The 22,554-nt window shown below is 44.3% G+C and overlaps 1 protein-coding gene across 1 annotated transcript in view; it reads right to left on the bottom strand.

The window, feature by feature from the left end:
* LOC103179015 (dystonin) overlaps positions 1–22,554 on the bottom strand; it is a 323,265-nt gene that overhangs the window by 14,379 nt on the left and 286,332 nt on the right. The window contains exons 72-86 of the mRNA XM_042333693.1: positions 21,731–21,886; positions 20,609–20,806; positions 19,524–19,652; positions 18,949–19,110; positions 17,609–17,764; positions 16,325–16,531; positions 15,411–15,530; positions 14,166–14,335; positions 10,082–10,241; positions 7,257–7,451; positions 6,082–6,210; positions 5,422–5,565; positions 4,857–5,045; positions 3,063–3,189; positions 457–617 (exon numbers count right to left, since the gene is read on the bottom strand). Of these exons, the coding sequence (XP_042189627.1) occupies positions 457–617; positions 3,063–3,189; positions 4,857–5,045; positions 5,422–5,565; positions 6,082–6,210; positions 7,257–7,451; positions 10,082–10,241; positions 14,166–14,335; positions 15,411–15,530; positions 16,325–16,531; positions 17,609–17,764; positions 18,949–19,110; positions 19,524–19,652; positions 20,609–20,806; positions 21,731–21,886 (2,403 nt within the window). The remainder of the gene's footprint in view (positions 1–456; positions 618–3,062; positions 3,190–4,856; positions 5,046–5,421; positions 5,566–6,081; positions 6,211–7,256; positions 7,452–10,081; positions 10,242–14,165; positions 14,336–15,410; positions 15,531–16,324; positions 16,532–17,608; positions 17,765–18,948; positions 19,111–19,523; positions 19,653–20,608; positions 20,807–21,730; positions 21,887–22,554) is intronic.

Here is a 22,554-nt window from a genome sequence, read left to right as displayed (position 1 = left end):
ACACAATGTTGGTAGACTTGCCGGCAGCCTAACATTAATAGACTTTTGGCTTAGTTATTAATTACTCACAAGTGAATGCTCGCCAACTGTTTCGATGCCTTACACACATACATACAAACGAATAAACAATCGGACACAGAGGAAGCCACACTGAGGAGTCCAATTTTTTTACCATTCATTAAATATTTGCGAAACAGAAGCATTATTTGGATCCGCAATGTCAAGGAAAACAAGACAGCCCCAGAAACATTTTAGTTGCTCATTTGGATAAACGCTAAATGCTCCCATTTGCACGTTAAACAGCAAGATTTTCAATTCCTTACTATACAATTTAGGGTGCTCTCCAGTTTTGTTCTCTGTTAAGAAAATGTATGTGTCAAGAGTAATAATGATTATAATAATAATCCTTACATTAGACAAAGCACCCTTTTGTGCCGGTGTAAAAAGTCAGCTTACCTCCTCCAACCTGTCAAGGGCATCATTGAGCTTCCGCCGTCGGTCCAGAGCCAGGAGCCACACCTGCTGCCACTTGCTGACCAGGAGGTTGGCCCGTGGGTTCTTGCTCTCGATCGTCTGCCCCGTGGGGGAATACATGGCCTGCATCGGGGAGCGTTTCCCTGCAGGAAAACCACACCAGGACTTCAGCACTCACTAAGCCTGAGTAACCGGCGCGAAAAATACAGTGTGTGATGTGGTCACATTGGGGAACGTTCCACGTCTGGCAATGTCCAGGTTAATAATTGTACACACACCTTAACGCACACACATACACACACTCCTTATTTTTCCACGCCTTATTTTGTCCAAAGCTCCTTGTGGCCTACCAACCTGCCCGCTCACTGCACTCAACAGGCACTGGCCTGCGCTCTTTCCTCTCCACCCATTCTCTTTCCGAACCCCTTCAGTCAGGTTTCCGTGCTGCCCATAGCACAGAAACTGCCCTGGTCAAGGTCACCAATGATATCCTGACCATCTGTGACCAGGGCTCCCTCTGTCTCCTCGTCCTCCTCGACCTATCGGCAGCATTCGATACGGTCGACCACGCTATCCTACTCCACCGCTTGTCCTCCCACCTCAACCTTCAAGGCACTGTCCTTGAATGGTTTAGCTCTTACCTTTCCCACCGTCTTCACTTCGTCTCAACGAATGGCTTCTCCTCCACCCCCCGTACTGTCTCATGTGGTGTCCCTCAGGGCTCTGTCCTCGGTCCCCTCCTCTTCACCCTCTATATGCTCCCCCTTGGTGACATCATCCGCAAACATGGGGTTAACTTCCACATGTATGCGGATGACACCCAACTCTACCTTTCCTCCTCTACTCTCAACTCCACGACCACCGATGTCCTGACAGCCTGCCTGTCCGACATCGAGTCCTGGACGAGAGACAACTTTCTTCAGCTCAACGTGCGAAAAACCGAGGCCCTCCTGATTGGCTCACGTCAGCGCCTCCGCACCTCAGGCGCTGACACCATCAGCATCCAAGGCTGCACTCTCCACCTCTCAAAGCCAGTCAGGAACCTCGGCGTTTTGTTCGACCCTGAGCTGTCCTTTCTCCCTCACATCCGCACCACAACTGGCACCGCCTTCCATCACCTCCGGAATATCGCCAGATTACGGCACTACCTCACCCCTCACGCTGCTGAAACCCTGGTTCACGCCTTTGTCACCTCAAGGCTGGACTATGGGAACTCTCTCCTCGCCGGCCTTCCCGCCACCTCCCTCCACAAGCTGCAGGTCATTCAGAACTCTGCAGCTCGTGTACTGTCCCGCACCAGGCTTCGCGACCACATCACTCCCACCCTCGCTCGCCTCCACTGGCTCCCCATCCCCCAGAGGATTGATTTCAAGATCCTCATCCTCACCTACAAGGCCATTCACGGCCTTGCTCCCTCCTACCTCTCCAACCTACTATCCCCCTACCTACCTGCCCGTACCCTCCGTTCCTCTGGCTCCGGTCTGCTCCACGTCCCCCGCCCCAACCGCCCTACCATCGGTGGTCGGGCCTTCAGCCTCTCAGCCCCAGGCTCTGGAACTCCATCCCCCAGTGCCTTCGCCTTGCTTCCTCCCTTTCCTCCTTCAAGGCCGGTCTCAAAACCTTTCTCTTTGACCGTGCCTTCAGCTCCCCTCTCGACTCTCTTCCTCCTCCTCGCTCCCTCCCTTCCCTCCCCTCACCATTTCCCCCCTCCTCTCTCCCTCCCTTCCCTCCCCTCACCCTGACCATTTCCCCCCTGCTCGGGTCATGACCCAACTGTGCAGCGCCTTGGGACGTCCTCCTGACGTGAAAGGCGCTCTATAAATGGAATCTTGTTGTTGTTGTTGTTGTTGCTTCATTCTTCATGACTACCTTTGGTAGTCAGGCTTTCAGTCTTTCTGCCCCTTTTCTATGGAACTCCATCCCGGAATCCCTTCACCGCGCAGCCAACAATAATAATCCTTGCATTTGATATAACACCCATTGTATTGTCAAGACGTCTCAAAGCACTTCACAGGATTTTACTGCATTTTGAAGGCAAATGAGGCAGCCAATTTGCGTGCAGCACTGTCCCACAAATAGCTATGAAACGAATGACCAATTTTATCTGCAGGATTGTTGGCCATAAAATCGGGAGAGACTCCCTTTATTTTTCAGGTAGAGCCATGGAATCTTCACCTCAACAGGTAGACAGGACCTCAGTTTAATGCTTTGGTATTTCAATGCCAGCTCAGGAAAGACAAACTAGCATTAACTCAAGGTTAAAATCCTGCCATGAATTGGGGAATCGTCAAGAGCTGATTATAATGATTACCTACCAGGTTTTTCACTTATTATTTGCAATTGATAAATATTAACACTTTTTTTGTATCTATTTGTCTCCATACTTTGCAGGTTAAAGTTGTCAGTATAGTGACTGTTTTTTGTAGCCCACTTGATTGAAAGTCAGCAACCGATTCTCATAGAATCATAGAGCACAGAAGGAGCCATTAAACCCATCGTGCCTGTCCCAGCTCTTTGAAAGAGCTATCCAGTTAGTCCCATTCCTCCGCTCCTCCCCCATAGCCTGTGGTATAAAACCGCACACTTACTCGAGCGCCCCTTGTCTACGACAGGAATGTGAGATGATATCTTGGTTGGTTCTGCAGCTTTCCTCTTGTATGTTTTGGTTACTTTATCCACGTCCGGCTGCTTCCTGGTCATTTCTTCCATGAAATTCTGTGGTTAAAAGGTAAAATGAAACAATGAAGCAACAGGATGAATGGGAAAGTGCAGGGACACAACAATAGATTGCATTTATATTCAATGGAAAAGTAAAATATTTTCCGATGCACAAAGACAGCAGAACAAGAGGACACAGGATTGGGGTTACAAATGATGATCTCAGGACAGACACCAAGAAATATTTCTTTAAACAGAGGGTAATTAACGACTGGAACAACAAAAACAAATTTATATTTGTATAGCGCCTTTCATGTCGGGAGGATGTCCGAAGATGCTGGACAGTCGGAGTTTTGGACCCGAGCTGGCGGTCGGGATTGAGGAGGGTAGGGGTGGGAAGCAGGGTGATCGAAAGCATGGTCGAAGAAGAGGGTCTTGAGATGGGTCTTGAAGGAGGCAAAGGAGGGGGTGAGGCAGAGGGACTGCGTATGGAGTTCCAAAGGGGGGGGGGGAACAGAGTGGCAGAAGGCCTGCCCGCCAATGGTGGGCGGGCGATGCGGGGGAGCATGAAGCCCACTGAGCGAAGGGAGCTCTCAAGCGCTGATTCTTAAAATAGACGTGAGCAATGAAGTACAGAGAACAGACATTAATAATAATTCTTAGATATATATATCTGATATATATAATCCTTGCATTTGATATAGCGCTTTTCACGTCTTCTAGACGTCGCAAAGCACTTCACAGAATATACTGTAAATGGACTGTATATTTGTGGGCAAAACACGGTAGCGAATTGCGTACAGCAGTGTACCACAAACATCCCTTTTGTTTTTGCATACTATCCCCGGAAAAGCAATCTGCAAGTCGACTAATTATTGGGTTCCTACTTACTGCAAGTAAACAGAGGCGTGTGGATTAAGGAAACTTGCTCAACATTTCGCCCTGCCGGGAAAATAATCCAGGTCTCTCACTTGCAAGGCTCAATGATATATATAATAATAATCCTTGCATTTGATATAGCGCCTTCTCACGTCTACAAGATGTCTCAAAGTGCTTCAAAGAATATACTGTAAAATAAATTAATTATATTTTTTGTAAGCAAAACACGGTAATTAATTGTGCACAGCAGTGTCCCAAACCAGTTGTGGATTGAGTGATCAAATTAGTATTATGTTTTTTGAAGGGATTATTACCCCCGGAAAAGTCATATGTCCAAGCAACTAACAACCGGGTTTCTACTGATAGGTAAACAGAGGCGTGTGGAGTAAGGAAACTTGCCTAACATTTTGCCCTGCCCGGAAATTGAACTCGGGTCTCTCGCTTGCGAGGTGAGTGCTCTAACCAATACTCGACAGGTCTCCACTTGTTGAAACTTCTCAAAGAGCTTCACAGGGCTTTTCACACAGTACAATCACTGTCTAGTCACAGTAGTTTCCTACAGAGCGTAGGTCAACAGAAGTAGCCCATTCAGCCCCTTGAGCCTATTCTGCCAATCAACTCCATTTACCCTCCTGTTCTCCATATCCGTTTATACCCTGACCTAACAAAAATCTATCCACCTCAGTCTTGAAAATTTGACTGGATCCAACATCAAAAGCCTTTTGGGGGACAGAGTTCCAAATTTCCACTACCCTTTGCATGACAAAATGCTTCCTGATTTCACTCCTAAACGGCCTAGCTCTAATTCTAATTTTAAGATGATGCTCCAGCACTGTTGTGATTACCTGGTGCTCAGCAATCAGTGCTTTGACTTCGTCGATCTCCTGTGGGATAGGCTCTTGGTCTCGCTTGGTCAGTATGGTCTCTGCCCACTGCAGCCAACCCAGCAGGTTCTCCAGCAGCTCCTGGTTAGCAATAACCCCCGCAAGAGCCGCTTCCAGTCGCAGCTGATGCTGTTTGGCCCAAGCAGTCACCTGACATTCGACAGAAAAGCAAAGAACACAGCTATAACTCTCTTTTTTTTNGGCAGTTAAAAGTGTCGTGACAAGCAGCTCATTCAAGAATGTGTTGCTAATTGTTCCAGCAATTTCCCAGGGGCAGAGACAGCTTTGTAACTTGTGATGATCAGTAATGGCAATAAGGAGAAATAAGTTTTTTTTTGAGGGTTTAACTGAATGAGAGGCATCTGTGTGTGTACACACTGGAGCAAGCAATTCAAAGATATGGGATTGTATGTCAGCATGACCCAAACACTGAGCCAAGACTTAATTCCCGCCCTCCGCGCCCCCCACCCTCGGCCTTTAAATTACAAGCATGCATTCTATAAGATATCATTATCTTGTCAGTCACCTCTTCAAACCTGGCTCGGATTATTGTGATCCAGTGTTTGATGGTGGTGATGGAGTCTGGGTGGCAGATTGCTAGGATAGCTTCGCCCATTCCCACAGCCACGTTTAGCCCCATCCTATTCTCTTCCAGTTTCCTCACAAACTCCTGAGAAACAAAAGGAACACGTAAAGTGAAGTCGGAAACTGGCACCAACAAAAACTTATACAGCACCCTTCGTGCAGGGTCAGAGCAGTGCACAGTGTGGGTATCAGTCAGTCACATTTGACACGGCACCTTATTACGTCACCGAGATGTCTCAAAGCGCTTCACAGGATATACTGTAAAGTGGACTGACTGTGCATTTTGTGGATGAAACGCAACAGCCAGTTTGCACACAGCAGTGTCCCACAAACAGCCATGGAGTGAGCAACAAATTTTATTTGGGGGATTGTTGGCCAGGACACTAGGAGAGAGGAACTCCCTTTTCTTTTCAAATAGTCGCATGGGATGTTTAACATCCACCTGAACAGGCAGACGGCACCTCAGTTTAACGTCTCATCCGTAGGTGGTACCTGTTCTTGGTGATGGGAATGTGAATACACACATCAAGACGGAGACCAGGATGCCAGGAATGAGTCACATCTGATGTGAGGTGTCAGCCTGACCTGGAGCTGCTCTTACCTTGTGCTGATCTATGAGCGCACGCAGAGCCTCATCATCCTCTGGGAGAATGCCGTGGAAACGAAGAGCCTGTTCAGCCTCGGCCAGCCACTCCAGCAGCACATGCACCGCAGTGCGGAACTCCTCAGACTGCAACGGCAACACACGGTCTGTCAGACCATCCCACACCGGGCAGACTCGCATCAACAACGGCTTACAGCTACTTTATGAGTCAATTCACTTTACAGTCTATTCTGTGAAGCGCTTTAAGGCGTCTAGAAGATGTGAAAAGTGCTATATCAAATGCAAGGATTATTATTATATTATTATTACTTAGAAAGAACTCAGCCAGTTAAAACAAAACACAGAAACAGCAAATAGGCAGACCCGACCTCATCCAGAGACTCGATTGGCAACAACGGGACACTGTGAATTACATAATAATCCTTGCATTTTGATGTAGCCTCTTTCAGGTCAGGAGGATGTCTCAAAGTGCTTCACAGGTTATATTGTAAAGCATAGTGACTGTTTATTTTGCATAAACAATCGTTGCAGCTAATATGTACACGCAAATGTCCTACAAACAGCCATGAAGTGAATGATTAATGCTGTCTGGGGGATTGTTGGCCGGGACACCAGGCTTCACATTACTTGAAACATAACGCATGAGGTTGGAAGAAGCGAAGAAACAGAGAAGAGGAGAAGTGACTGACGGTAAAATAATTCTAACATTTAAAGGGAATCGAGTAAATCGTTCAAAGAATCAGAGGATAATGGAAAATGGGATAAGCCTAGAGTATGAGGGGCTGAATGGCCCTCTTTCCGTGCTGGAACTTTCTAGGATGGTATATTTTTTTAAAAAAAGTAACTTTGCTTCAAAATTTATCTTTTAGTTTTCGAAGACGACATGACAGTCCTGAAGATTGTGCTTAAGTGTGACAAATTCTTACGCTGATTAGTGTAGCCAGATTTGGGGATCTAAAGTGTGGAAGGAATCTGAGCTGGGATTTCTTCCGACCACCGTAAGTACAACAACTTGCACTTATAGAGTGTCTTTCACGCAGGAAAGCGGAGTGCTGCATTACATTGTTTTACTATGAAATCCCCTTTGAAATCGTCGCATCTTTGACTCCCCCCTCACCCATCCCCGTGCTGACATTTCATTCCTGTGCCTTATTTGCCTAAAGTGGGATTACCTGATTTAACGCCTGCTCCAGCCGGACTTGTTTGGATACTGACAGAGCACACACCGTTTCCCAGCGAGTGCTGAGCTCCTGCATTTGCACTTTGACCCAGGAGGAATCATCACGGCTAGACTCAGCCAGCTCACGGGCAGAGCGTTTCAGAGCCTGCACGCTGCTCGTTCGCTTGCCCAGCTCCTTCTGGAAGACCTGCAATGATAATAACAACCTTGCATTCGATACAGAGCCTTATCACATCTTCGAGGTGTCTCAAAGCGCTTCACAGGGTATACTGTGAAACGAATCGACCGTACAGTTTTTTTTATGTATGTTTCTTTTCTGTACAGAGGGAGCGATCGTGTGTTCATTCAGTCACGCACTCAGAAGGCCTTTGCAATACGGAGAGCGCCTCACACAGTGCGTGTCTCACACAGCACTAAATGCAACTTTGTCTAAGACGGTGTTGAAATTCATCCTTTTCTGATCAGCAAATTTCAATGTTACGGAAGTGGTTTTAGGAAATCGTGGCTTCAAAACTGTATTAATTCTCATAAGGAACAAACCTCCAACACTGCTGTTCACAAACTAGACTGGAAATGTTAACAGCAACTTCTATTCTCCCTTCTGCTTTCAATGACAGGCTTGAAATTCCACCGGTCTTAGGCTGCAGTTGTTTCTTAAAATTTAAGATGACGCAGACTTGTGTTCAGAATTCTTAAACTTAGAAGCTACTTTTCTGGAGTTCTTAAAAAGAACTGGCTTCACAGTTAAAAATTTCTCACAATTACACGCCGCCTTTAATGTGAGAGCAAAATGTCTTACAGGCTAAGACTGGGTGGAATTTGGGGACTATTGTTACTTACAGGCACTGTCCTCGTCATCACTATAAACATCCTTAAGAAGTACATATTTATTTACAACATCCACTGGCACTGTGATATACAATATAATTTTTATGATGTTGTTTGCATGGTAGGATCAATACTGTCCCCAATTGTTATCCGTGATACTGTCCTTTGCACTAAATATAGGACATGGCCAAGGTAATCCATCTGCTCTCTTGAGCAAAGGCTACAGAACAGATCCAAGAGCCAGTGGAAAAGGGGCTTTAAACATTAACCATGAAACATAATTAAAATGGGTCACTTGTCATGAGACACACTTGGCCTAATTTAATATGAGGCTCTAGCAAAGTTGATTATCGCCCTACCCGCCCCTCCAAATCCTGTCTCATCTTCTAGAAACATATTTGCACTTAGACCATTGTATCTAATAGCTTGTAAAGCTTGTGTACTATACTTTAGGATCCATATCTCTCAGTACCTTCAAAGTACTTTATATATTATATATATATAATCCTTGCATTTGAAATAGCACCTTATCACTTCTTCAAGACGTCTCTAAGGGCTTCACACAATATAGTATAAAGTGAATTGACTGTATATTTTGTGGCATGGCAGTGCCCACAAACAGTCGTGGATTGAGTGACCTATAAATTTTTTAAATTTTTTTAAAGGGATTATCATCCCCGGAAAAGCGATCTGCCAATTGACTTATAACCGGATTCCTACTTACTGCAAGGTAAATAGAGGTGCATGGAGTAAGGAAACTTGCCCAATGTTTCGCCCTGGCCGGGCATCAAACCCAGGTCTTCTTACTTGCAAGGCGAACACTGTAACCATTAAGCTACAGGAGAATCCGTAGCTTAGTGGTTGATATTTTATATATATATATTAAGGATTACTTCCACAATCCGCAGTAATACCAAAACTGTGGATGGATGAATCCTGGTCAAATGTCTTTCTAATCTCATTAGATAACCAGAATTTGGAATCCACCCTAATGGTCACACAGAGAAATAAACAGCTGCTACTGAAGCTCCTCTTCTACAACCAGTGAAACCATTACTTGATGGGTATGGATGTGTGTCTAAGCTGTGGGTTAGGAGGATGGTGACGATGCTCTCGTGCATTTCATGTTGAGTTATTCTGTTCACCAAGTTCTTGGTACATACTATCCAACTAACAGAGGCTGAAACTGGTGTTTACCAGATGTCCAGTGATCAACAAGTGAGTGTCCTTGTGGGGGTGAGGGGAGGAGGGGGGTGGGGGGGAAGGAAGAGATGAAGCAGGATTTCTTAGGGACTTATATGGCTCCAAGGTACCTGGGAATGGAATTGAATGGGATAGCTCAGATGGTCTTAGTAGACCAGTTCCTGAACCAGACAGGTCTACAGTACTGCAAGGCATTGTTGATGACTGTGGGAGTGATGTGGTGGATGTAGGAAGGGATTTCCAGAGGTTAGGGCCACACTTGCTGAAGGCTCGGCCACGAGTGATGGGAGAACGAAGAATGCCCAGAAGGCCTGAGTTTGCTAAGCAGAGGAGCAATTTGGAGCAGGTTAAAGAAGTGAGGAGAGGAAGGTGTTTCCGCTGTTCAGATGGATTGCAGGAGTTCATGAAATCAACAACAATGTCCTTCACGATTCTCGGAACTCTTAAAAGTGGTAGAGCCTGACGCTGAGCCAGGGGCAGGGAGGAGATGACAGTAAAAGAGGGGAAGGAGGGGGCAAGGCAGAGGGATTAGGGGAGAGAGTTCCAAAGCTTTGGGGGGTAGTGGCTGAAACCCGATTGTGGAATGGAGAATCGAGGGACAAGCAGGAGGCCAGAGCGAGCTAAGCAGAGGTAGCGGGTAGTGGAGTGGGGAGAAACGAGGTCAGAAAGGTAGGAAAGCGCCAGGGAGTGAAAGGATTTGTAAACTTGAAATCGATCCATTCTGTGATAGAGAGCCAGTGAAGCCTGGCGAGAACCGGTGTGATGTGGATACGGAGACATTAATACCTTGTGCGCATCAATCAGGTTCATCACCAGGTCCAGGTCCCCGTGAACAGGCTGGTCCTCGGCCAGCATGGGCTCAATCTTGTACAGCCAGTCAATCAGAGCTTGTAGGGCATCTGTAAACTGGCCAGAAAACAGCAGCGCTTCCTCCAATTTGTTCTGCCTGAAAGGACAAATTAGAAAGGGCGTTCCTTATTCAGGCAAACCAGACAACAAATATAACACAAGTCAGTGGTTACGAAACTGGACCGTCTCAAACGCTCAACACACAACTTATCATTTTAAAGTGCAATAACTAATGATATGTCATCACTTAACTTGTGCCAGCAATGTCACACAACTGACACTGAGATGAATAACAAATAAGAGCTTTTCTTGCTATAACGATAATAATAATAATTCTTGCATTTGATGGCGAGCTGCACGGAGTCAGTTTTTTTTGGAAAGAAAGAGAGCGATCACTTGTTCTGGAAAAGAGTTCTTTTCGTTTTAGTTCCAAGACAAAAGGATAAGTGGTGTGGGGGAAATAGAGATCGATTCTGAGAAAGTATCTATGATCAGCGGGGTGAGTAAATGTGGATGGGAAACAGAAAGGATGCTTTATGAAGCCACTTGTAAGTAGTAAAATAATATTCCTTGTGTTGGATATAGCATCTTATTATGTCAAAGTGTCTCAAAGTGCTTCACAGAGTTTTTGGTAAAGTGCAGTGACTGTGTATTTGTCGGTGAACTTGGAACACAGCAATCAAGAGGTTTATTCCCTAATTTACCTGGAGGTTGATTCCCTACTTTAACCAGCACCAGCAAAAACTCCCTGCACCTTTTAAACAGTGCCCTGGGATCATTAACATCCACCTGAATAAGACGTATGGGAGTTTGGTTTAAAGTTTAACTCCTCACCCGAAGCCAGCATCTCCGAAAATCTAGTGCTGCCATAGTACTGCTCGAGTGTCGCACAACTATGCACAAACCAGGAACAGTCGCTCTTTATTCTCTAAACTATCTTATGTTTATACATTCATATTTGCTCTGGTCTGGTTGCTGGAACAGTGAAGTCAAGAAAGTCTGCCAACTGTCAAACACAAATCTCGTCAATGTAAAACCTGTTTAGTCATTTTGTAAAAGTATTTATTTAAAATAATAACAATAATCATTCTTACACTTGATATAGTGCCTTACCACAACATCAAAATGACTCAGAGCTTCACAAGATTCACTGTAAGATGTAGTGACTGTGTATTTGTAGGTCAACTTCATATGTAGCGAGAGAAATATAAAGGGCTTTTCAATTAATTCGTACTTTATATTTAAAAACACGACAATGTCTTAAATTGGTCCATACAATTGATGGAAACTATTCAATGGTTTAGTTTTAAAAGATAGGAAAGATAATTTAATGTTTTCATTAAAATTTCAAAATATAGTCATTCGTTTGAGAGCTAGAAGGATTGGGATTCTGGTAGCTGAATGTATAGCACACACACAACATCTTGCACACACATATTACAAGATGAAATTGGTTGAAGAAGGCCTCACAGCCCATTAGATTTCGCCCACAAAATATACTGTGAAAGTACATTACTGTCCTCCCATTACAGCATGTTCCAATTGTTAATTAAATTAACAATTAATTAATTTAGTTAAAGAAAAAAATCTTAGTGTCTGCCCTGAAATTCCCTTTACAACTCGAAACCTATTGTCCTCTTGCTCTACTATCTTGGTGCATCGTAAAGCGATGTTCTTGGATGGCTTATTTAATCATATTTAAAATGTTTTACATAGACATGACTAAAGTACTCCGGGGCACCAATCAATCAGTGGCCAGCCCTGCGTGGCTCACCAGTGGGACTTTGAATTAGGTGGGTCGCTGGGAACAGGATTTAGCCTGCTTGGCTCCTACTGATATAATAAATGAAAGCCCTAACAGTCAGAATTGTCCCATCTAGAAGCTTACCAGTGCTTTCCACTGAGAGGTGCAGCTGCTTCAATAACAGCAGTGCCTATGATGTGCACTTTCTGGCCATTAAAACCTTTGCGTCTGCCAACCAGCATTTGTGTTCTTGACATAGAGATTGCACACCTCGGCCTCACTGAAACTGTGGCAAACCAAGGCGTCAGGTATCCCAGCTATCCTTCTTACCCCACATCTGCTCCCTGACCAGGACCGCTTTTCTCCACCTGATTCTGAGGCCCACGTCTGAGCATACCTCACACCCAACGTAGCTGAAACCCTTATTCACCCATTCGTCATTTCCTGCTTTGATTTTTCCAATGCCCTCCTCATCAGTCTCCCCAGCTCCTCCATTCACAAAATCTAATTAATTGAATACTCCACTGCACGTATCCTCATCAGCAACAAACTCCGCTCGCCCATTGCCCCAGTCCTTGCCAGGATCCACTGGCTCCCTATTCAGAACAGATCATTTTCAAGATCCTCACACTCACTATAAATCATTTTACACCCTGACGTCTCTCTCAGCCTTTCCAACTTCTTATACCCCAGTCCTCTATCTTCCCCTTCGCTCACCTGGCTCCGGCCTCCTACATATCCCTCGTCCAATCCGCTCCACCACTGGTGGCCGTGCCTTCAGCCATTACCCCTCTCCAAACTATGGTATTCTCTACCTCATTCTCTCTGTCTTGCTCCCCTTTGGCTCATCTTCTGACTGCACTCTTCACCTGTGCCTATGGTCACCTTCCCTCTCTCCCCAGCTCAATGCTAAGCAGTCAGAGGATGCATCGTCAATGGCTCTGTATTAACGTTAGTGGTTGTTGTTGCACTCTCAGGAAAGTGGCAAACACAAACTCTGCTTGTAGAACTGAGGAGCTTTAGGAGCTGGGCCCTGAAGTTCATTAACATTCACACGTCAGACTCCTTGTCGGCCAAACAACAGCACATCAATAGCTTGTATGTCTGAGGCTCATTACAAATCTTCTCCAGCTTGTGCTCCTCAGACAAACACTGTCTGTCTCTCTCTATCTCTCTATATATCAAGCTTGCCCTTTCAATTACCAAGCTAGTTTTCAATTGAGCCAAATTGTAATTAATTCCTGCAAGCTCTTATCGTCCCACATGTCAACCTTTATCAATGGTCTCCTGAAATTCCTAGTGCATAATACCCATCTGCAGAGCTCTAGCCCGTTAATTTCATTACCTCTTCAAATTGGTCAGCTATGACCTTTTGCTTCTAAAACTATTTTGACTCCCACGCATGTACTCTGGTCTCTTTAAACACCAATAAGAAGCGCTGAAGCATATTCTCCATTACGGATCTTAGGTTAACTAGTCTGATCTATAACTCTTGTGAGCATCGGGTGACATTCACTTTCCTCCAGTCAACAGAGAGGAATGAACTTACTTTTTTATTGCGTCTTACTGCAATGCATCAAATGCATCTTAATAGACCTCACAAGTAATTGCTGTACTGTAAGCAAACCATTCGCACACAGCAAAGTACCACAAACAGCTAACAACAACTTTAAACTTTCAGCCCGTCTGCCCCACTCCCTGGAACTCCCATGTCGGAGTCACTTACTTCCTTCGAGGACCATCTCAAGACCTTTGTCCTCGACTACTCTTTCAGTCATTTCCCCACTCCCATACTCCTCAGCTCCCATCCCCAGCTCGGGTGCAAACCCCTCAGCTCCCACCCCCAGCGTTTCGGGATGTCCTCTTGACATGAAATGCTCTATATAAATTTGTTGTAATTGTTGTGTGGGTCGAGATGAACTCCAAGATTTTACCTGAAATTGGAGCAAATAACTGTGGTGAAATCTTGGGAGTGAGGGGGCGGAGGAGCGTTAGGAGGGTTTGGGAGAAGATGGAAGTTCAGTTCCACGGCCACTCTTTAGAAATGAAATGAAAAATGTGGTGTTTGATAATAGATTTATAATAATATTAATCCTTGTATTTGATATAGCACCTTATCACATCCTTGCAACATCTGACAATGCTTCACATACCATATTGTAAAGTGGATTTGAGAACGCATTCAATAAAATATCCAATCTGTTAGGAAATGCCCCAGCTGTCTTAATTTGCTTTCATTTCACATAGAGAGATATCAGACCAATTCCAGTTCTTTACCTTTCCACTGACTTTCCACACACGGTGTCCCACTTATCCCTCAGCTCACTCAGCATGTCGTCCAGCTTCTGGTGATCATCGGCCAGAGTGCTCTTCTCTTTCAAAGAGCGCCCAGTCCTTATTGTGGTGTCGTACACAGAATGTTTGGCTCCCAGAGCTTTCTGAAACTCCTGCATCCAGAATGAGACAAGAACATACGAATTGTTAGATGAAAGAAATTGAAGGTCCATCCAGTTCATCTTCTACCATCCTGGCAGTTGCATGCACATATCGTGCCCCAAACCATATTATTTCTTAAAAAGATATCCATCTAATTTGCTCTTGAACGAATCCACACTTTCTGGTTCCACCGTCTCCCTTGGGAGCCTGTTCCATACATTTACTACTTGCAGACTGAAATAGAGATTTTCGCAGATTTGTTTTGGATTTATCCCTCTTCAATTGCAGGACATGTCATTTGGTTCTACTGTTCTGGGCAAAATAAAACAGCTTATGATGATCTATGTTATCCAGTCCATTTAGAATCTTAAAAACCCCTGTCATACTACTATCATAAAACACTAATACAAACAACTCTTACATTTTGACACACAGCCTTATCGTGCCATTGAAAAGTCTCAAAGTGCTTCATAAAGTTCCAGCAGAGTGCAGTCACTGTGGTTTGTCAGTGAACTTGGCAGTCAATTTGCATTCATAAATACCCCAACAGCCATCAAGTGAATGACCCAATTTTATCTGGGGAAATGTTCGGCAGGACAACAGGTAGAAACTCCCTTCCGTTTTCAAACTGAGTCATGTCATGGGTACTTTAACATCCGTCTGAACAGCAGACGGGACCTCAGTTTGGACGTCGCACCTAAAAGACTAATCAACCATACAAGATAACAAAAGCAATTGAAACTGTTCAAACGTCAATCAAGTACAACGATGGGAATAATTCACCAGTCAGGATCAATAGCTAAACAGTTTTCCCATCCCCAATTTTCCTTGTGTTCTGACATAAGTGGTAGTTTTTTTTTAAAAAAAGCAGGCTTTCCAAAATTAAAAGTAAATGTGTTTTTTTTAAGCGAAGAAAACATTTTGTTTCATTTATTTCGGTATCTTATGAACTGGAGATTACAGCTGTCATGCTTTTCATTGAATTCTCCAGCTGTGGCCCCATTCCCTGAGCTGCCGCTGTTCAACTTTGCTTGAAGCAGAAGGTCGCAACCTGACCTATAATGGATGTTTAAACCAATTAATTACCTTGTGATGTGAAAGCTGCATCTTTACTTTGTCTGGATCATTGGCAATTTCAAGGTCCGAATCCAGGTTCCTCTCTGAATCTTCCAACCATTCCATCAATTTCTTCCAGGCTTCTTGGAACTGTTACAAATGACATAATTACCAAACACTCAACAACAGCTTTCAATTTTATAACATTTTCATTTTTAATGTTCATCCAAAAAGGCAAACGGGACCTTGGTTTAATGCGTTATCTGAAGGACAGCACTTTGTTTTGGTCAGCCAGGTATTTGACACATGCAGAAACCCACCAGCATACTTAAGAATATCCAAACCACACAAAGGTCTGCATATATGCCACCAATGCTTGGAAATTTCAGTGTGTTTGGAATATCCCTGCTGTTGACCTATCCCAGAGAACATTAGGTGCAGGTTGGTGAGAGCCAAGGTTTTGGGACCCCATAGTGTGCTCTGGGATACTGCTGGGAGTCCAACCAACTAAAACCACATGGTTTGCCATTGAAAGCACAGTCTGGCAAGCTTTCCGGTGATTGTCCACCTTGGACTATTTGCTAATTGGGGTTTTGGCTTGGTAAGTTAACCAAAGACAATCCTTGTTCCCAGTGACTGGCCTAGATTTCCAAGCCATGCTGGCAGGTTGATCATAAGTAGTGCCCTGGAGTACCATGGACCCGCCTGGCTCAAGAATGTGACTGCCTAGACTACCACAGAGGGTTGAATCAATTCTTACATTTTGTGAGGAGAAATTCCTCCCAGATGCCAGTGATAACTAGCAATTGCTTTTGGTTAATTGATTTGCTAAATGCCATGTGAAAATATCACATACTGCATCAACCACAAGCGCCCCCTCCCACCCCCACACACAGACACACGAAAGGCTCAATACTACTCTAACCAGAAACCAGCACCTTTACCTGTTTAGCACGTTTCCTTGCATCATCCAACGCTCTTCCTCGATCGACAGATCTCTGCACCACCTTCTCCCATCGGTTCTGGACACTGATCAGCAGGTTCTTAATGAGCACCACATCCTGCTTCTGACTGAAGTACTTCAGGTGGGTTCCAGTCTTGTCCAATTCAATGATTTGCTCACGGTGTGAATTGACCTCATTGGCAAACACCTTCAAATATCAAAACATTCTAGCAATCTCCATGTGATTCTTCAGTGCCTCATTCCTCAAAAAGTGACTTAAAATAATCCCAAAAGTAATTGAAGGGGAGGTATGTAAAGCATCTCTTCATACAGAGGATGGCAGAAATATGGATTTTTGTGCCATAGCTGTTTTTGAGGCGAGACCATGAATTATTTTAAAGGGAAGTTAAATAGAAGCTTGAAAAATTAAGGAATATTGTCAGTATAACAAGAACAACAAAATTACATTTGTAAAGCGACTTTCACGTTGGGAGGACATCCCAAGGTGCTGGACAGACAGAGGTACGGAGCCGAGCTGGGAGTCGGGGAGGGCTGAGGGCAAGGGGGGGAAGCAGGGAAATCGAAAGCATGGTCGAAGAGGTGGGTCTTGAAGGGAGGGGGCGAGGCAGAGGGACTGCAGCATGGAGTTCCAGAGGGTGGGGGCAGAGTGGCGGAAGGCCCACCTGCCAATAGTGGGGCGAGTGAGGCAGGGGACATGAAGCAGGCCGGAGGCCGCTGAGCGTAGGGAGCGAGCAGGATGGTAGGGGATTAGGAAGTCGGAGAGTGCTGTGATGGTGAGGCCCAGGATCTTGAACTGTATCCTATAAATAGGATATTGTATCCTATAAATAGCGAGCAGGAAGTGAGATTAGATAGCTCAAGTTTGGAAAAACATCAGCGTAGACTGGATAAGGTGAATGCTGATAAGCTGTTTCCACTTATTTTTGTGTTCAAAACTAGAGGATATAAATATAAGATAGCCAATAGCAGATCTAAACGAGTTTAGGAGGAACTTCTTCACACACGAGGGTGGTGAGACTGTGGAGCTCACTGCTGGAAACTGTGCTTGAAGCAAAAAACATCATTGTAATTAAGAGAAAACTTGATGTATAATTGAGGGAGAAGCGAATAGAATAAGTGATGGGGAATGTTGGGGGTTTGTGTGGAGCATAAATACTAGCATGGACTGGTTGGGCCGAATCGCCTAATTCCATGTTGTATCACTCTTTGCAACTCCAAGAGTTTACGAATGACAATTCCTTTTCTGAAAAAAATATAGAAATACCTTGTGCTCGTCAACCTGGAACAGAACTGTGTCCATAATGAGACTCGGTGGGGAGGCTAACGTCAAAGTTTGCTCCGCTTGCGTCAGCCAGTTGATGAAGTCCTGAAGGGAATTGTGGAACTCCATGGCCAGATTGAGGGCCTCTTCCAGTTTGACCTGCACGTAATGAGAAGCTGATCAGCTGGCTCCTTTGTTGTCTTCAAAGTTCAACCAAGTTTACTAACCTTAGGGTTAGATGGCTTCCTATTTTGGGCACTCGTTGTCAGAATCAGACCATAGCAATAACAACTTGCATTTATATAGCGCCCATCATGCAGGGCAGCGTCCCAGAGTGCTTGACAGTGGCAGAGCACAACGCCAAGCCAGGGGCAGGGGGAATGACCGTAAGCACAGTCGAATAGGAAAGTCTTCAGGCACAACCTGAAGATGGGGAAGGAAGGGGCAAGGTGGAGGGATAGAGAAAGAGTGTTCCAGAGTTTTGGGGCACCGTGGCTGAAAACACAGTTAATATGCAGCGTAAACCCTCTATTGTAGACCAATGTTTCACACCCCAACCTCAGAAAAGTATCTCCATCTACATCTACAATCGAGTACGTAGGGGGGAATGGACTTATGTTCAGAAGAGAGATGAACAGATTTAACCACTTCACCCAGAATATATTGAACACAGGGCAGCCAAACAGACACATATCAATGAATACAGTAAAGCTTTGAATAACTATTTAGCAAAGAAATCAAGTGAGGCAGGTCAGCGTATGAGTGGTTTTATGTACTTCAGGACTGGCCACATATGCAGTAATGGTCTTCACTCGACTGGAACATTGTTGTCAAATTAGTTTGATCCTTTCACATTAATATTACATTTGCAGTTTCACAGTTCTGTAAGTCTCACTCTCTCTTCACACCCTCCTCTTCAACCCTTTTCTTTTCAATCCCCTCCCCATGCTCATTCACTAGGAACTGATTTGGGAGTATCCAAGGTAGGGCTCTTATACCAAACAGACAAAGTCCTATCTCTTCAGATATAATAGGATTCAAATTCAAATCAATGTTGTAGAAAAAACTTATTTTCTACAAACGTATTATGCACAACACTGGAGTGGGAAAAAATAATTGATACCTAATGAAGGGATTTACAAATCTATTACGAAACCTTGTATTTGTCCCATGAATGACACCAAATTTTTAGGACACGCTCCAAAGATGGAATTCCACTTCAACAAACAATCGTGATCCACCAAAAAAAGTGACAAAATGTGAAAACCATGAACTTTTTTAAGTTAATACTTCCCATTGATTAAAAAAAAACACAGCGTTTTTCCAGCCCACGGACTTTGTACCTTTCGTTCATTGAGTTTAGCTTCGACCGATTCCCATCGTTCCTTCAAATGGTTCATGTCCTGCTCCACACTGCTGTCAGCAATCTCTTCACAGGAGAGACGTCCCTTGTCTATCAGGTTGGTGTAGATTTCTTCTTTGGTTTTAAATGCGGCACATAACTCCTACATGATTATATAAGTAGATCACGTTGAGTGGATATGGATTTGTATACATATAATCACCAGATTCATTATATCAGGTGGGGATTATAATTAAATCACTTTTACCTGGTGAATGAGATAAGCATCTTGAGCAATTTTATAGTCCCAGCTGCACAGTTAACACCAGGTCAAACGAGTACAATTACTCTAGGCATTAACATTTGTTACAAGTCAGAACATTAGTTCAGATACCCCCAAAATGATAAGGAGACACATCCAGAAGTAGACCACAATGATCCAAACTAACATTTCCCTCACAATCCCATTTGCTTCTTTTCTTTATTACTTCTCTGACTGAAACTTTAATGGACTTTGTGGAGCTCTGTAACTAAATCATCTCTATTCCAAAGTCTTTGTTCCTAAATAATACGTACCACATGGGCATTAACCTGCTCTCGGGCTGTTTCTGGCAAACCCCCAACAGGCTTGGATGCTGTGAGATGGCGTTCTGTTTCTGTCAGCCAATGCTGCATATCTTCAATCTCATTGTGGAAACCTTGCGCCTGCAGATTAGATACGAGAAAGAAAGTGCATTAGATACTCTGGTGAGCAGAACAAGTCCAATCAACTTTCCATCTTTAAACAGGTTTTTCCAAACTGTTAAATTGGAGTCATGTGACGGAACCATGGAGGCGTGTTTCAGTGGAGGTGACGTGCCATGGAAAGATGGAGTAAATTGCTTCCTCGAAACTTGGAAAGGAAATTCGAAATACACATCTTCCGTGCATCTTCAATAGTTCAGGAACACAAGACAAGTTGAAACTATCTCAGGCAGTGAGATATCTGATCAGTTTGTGTCAATTGGTTGGGGTAGAACAGATTTTTCTCTTCCCACCTCTCCGCAAATATTAACTGATATGAATTTTGACCTTGTGTTACCCATCAACATCAAGTCAGGACAGCCAAATGTTCAGCCTTTTGTACCGCTGAACTAAGTGTGCACGTTTTACTACTGCCACCCTAATAATAATCCTTGCATTTGATATAGCATCTTATCACGTTGTTGAAGTGTCTCAAAGTGGTTCACAAAATACACAGTCAATCCACTTTACACTCTAAATCTCTAATCACTCTAAAGTGGATTGACTGAGTATTTTGTGGGTGAAACGTAACAGCCAATTTCTTACAGCAGTGTCCCACAAACAGTCGTATTTTTTGGAAGGGGACTGGAATTATTACCTTCGGGAAGCAATCCATCAATCGACTAACAACCAGGTTCTTATTTACTGCTAGGTAAACAAAGGTGTGCGGAGTAAGGAAACTTGCCTAACATTTTGCCCCGCCCGGGAATTGAACCCAGGTCCTCTTGCTTGCGAGGCGAATACTCTAACCATTACACTACAGGACTGTGTATTTTGTGGTCGAAACGCAGACAATGCTCCAATAACAGTGGAGCATTTCCAAATGAAGGTATGCTAATGTGAACTGTGCTACACAGTGCAAGGCATGGCCTTCCCACCTCGATAAGAGCTTTGCGAAGCTGCTGCTGCCGCTGGACGGTTTGTTCCAGTACACTCTTCCAGCGCTGGTTCAGGCTGTCCAGCTTGCTCCGCAGGCTGCTGGCTTCCTCCCCAGCATTTGATTCGATCAGATCATTTCCAGCTTTGTTCACAGCCTCCACTGTGGACGTGTGGGCGAGCACATCGTTTTTCAACACCTGGCACACAAAGACACTCGGTCAGAAAAAGCTCGCTGAAACCTGATCGGTGGTCCTGTAAATTGATCACAGATGCACTACAACAACAAATTGCATTTGTACAGCGCCTTTGATGTTGGGGGAAGTCTCAAAGCGCTGGATAGTCAAGGATGTGCACCTGAGCTGGGGGTTGTGATCAGGAGGGGTGGAGGGCAGGGAAGGTGGGGGTAGAAGGGTAACCAAGGGCGTGGTGAAGAAGGTCTTGAGACATGCCTTGAAGGAGGCAAGGGAGGGCGTGGGTGAAGGGACTGTGGGATGTAGTTCCAAAGAGTGGGGGGAGAAAGGCTGAAGGCCCTACCGCCAATTGCGAGTTGGGCAGGGGAATGTGGAACTCTAAGACTCATTTGATAGGACCTGTCAGGCTGGTCAATTATCAACGATGGATTACTGGAGATGTGCATAGAGCCAGTTCAACCTCGGGAAAACACCTCTTACCTTTCTGTCCAACCTTCCCCCCCACATACACCGCCCCCCCCAGGGATTCTTTCTTTCCCAGGAGGATTTTAACATATCAACCCTAATCAAATTTGAAAGGTAAACCCAGCATTTTCTGGTCTCAAGTCCAATGCTCAAGCAACGGAGCTGATTGGTATGATCCTGTGGTTATTCAATAGGATATTGTCTTACAAAAATTAATTTGGTGACAAAATTCAAGGTTTAGATTCTCGATTGCAATGTTTGAATAAGCAACATTGGTTGCTGGAAAACTTTTTCCTTAATATATATGAAAAGGTATGACATTATGTCAGTGATGTAATTTAGAGGCAGATTATACACATAACATGGTATCCAACATATCACTCTAGCAAATCAGTTCTCTCTAACAGAAGGACTTCAAACACAGGTTTAAACAGTGAAAGTTCAAAGCCTAATAGTAATACATACATGATGTTTGGCGATTCCGATTTCAATAGCTTTAGGATCTCCCCCAACAGCTTTCTGTTCGTTTAATAGCTCCTCCGTGTGTGTCAGCCATGCCAACAGCTCATCCAGGGCGTGCTGGAACTGTCCCAGAGCCAACAGGGCACCCTCCAGTTTATGCTGCAATTACAGAAGCATCTGCAAATTACCATCACGCTGGAGTGAATTGCAATTAAACAATTCAGCTGGTTCAAACGCAACCAAGAATATCACAGAGCCTCCTCTCCTTAAATGTAACACAGCCAGGAATAATTCCAAAACTGCTCACCTGTTAAATCACCTGTGAATTGAACGTACTTCAAAGCACAAAATTCCTCAAGAACTGATTGTACTTAAAACTCCTGTAGTATGTCAAGAATATATTGTGCTTGAAAGCATTCAGTACACAAGACTGCACTGCATCTAAAAGCATTTGTTCGACACAAGGATGCGTTTTACTTCAAAGTGTGCATTGCAGAAAGGAGGTTCTGTACTTAAAATCGCAAAGTTCATCAAGAATACATTGTTATCTAAAATTGCACAAGTGCAGTAACAACACATTGCACCTAACAGCATGTGTTGTCACAAGGATGTATTTCAAAGCATGCTCTTTTGGGGGTCAGCCTGGTGTTGTGACATATGCAGGAACCCGTTACAATCCTTAAGCGTATCCAGACCAAACAGAATTCCATGCATCCCACCTACACATGGAAATTCCGCAGATAAATTGTTGAAATGGACTGCACACTTCCTGCTTACCTAATTCCGGAAGATATTAGGTGCAGGTTGGCAAGAGCCAAGACTTGGAG

Source organism: Callorhinchus milii, unplaced genomic scaffold, assembly GCF_018977255.1.
Source record: "Callorhinchus milii isolate IMCB2004 unplaced genomic scaffold, IMCB_Cmil_1.0 Scaffold3, whole genome shotgun sequence".
NCBI classification, from domain to species: domain Eukaryota; kingdom Metazoa; phylum Chordata; class Chondrichthyes; order Chimaeriformes; family Callorhinchidae; genus Callorhinchus; species Callorhinchus milii.
This window is presented reverse-complemented; position numbering and strand designations above follow the sequence as displayed.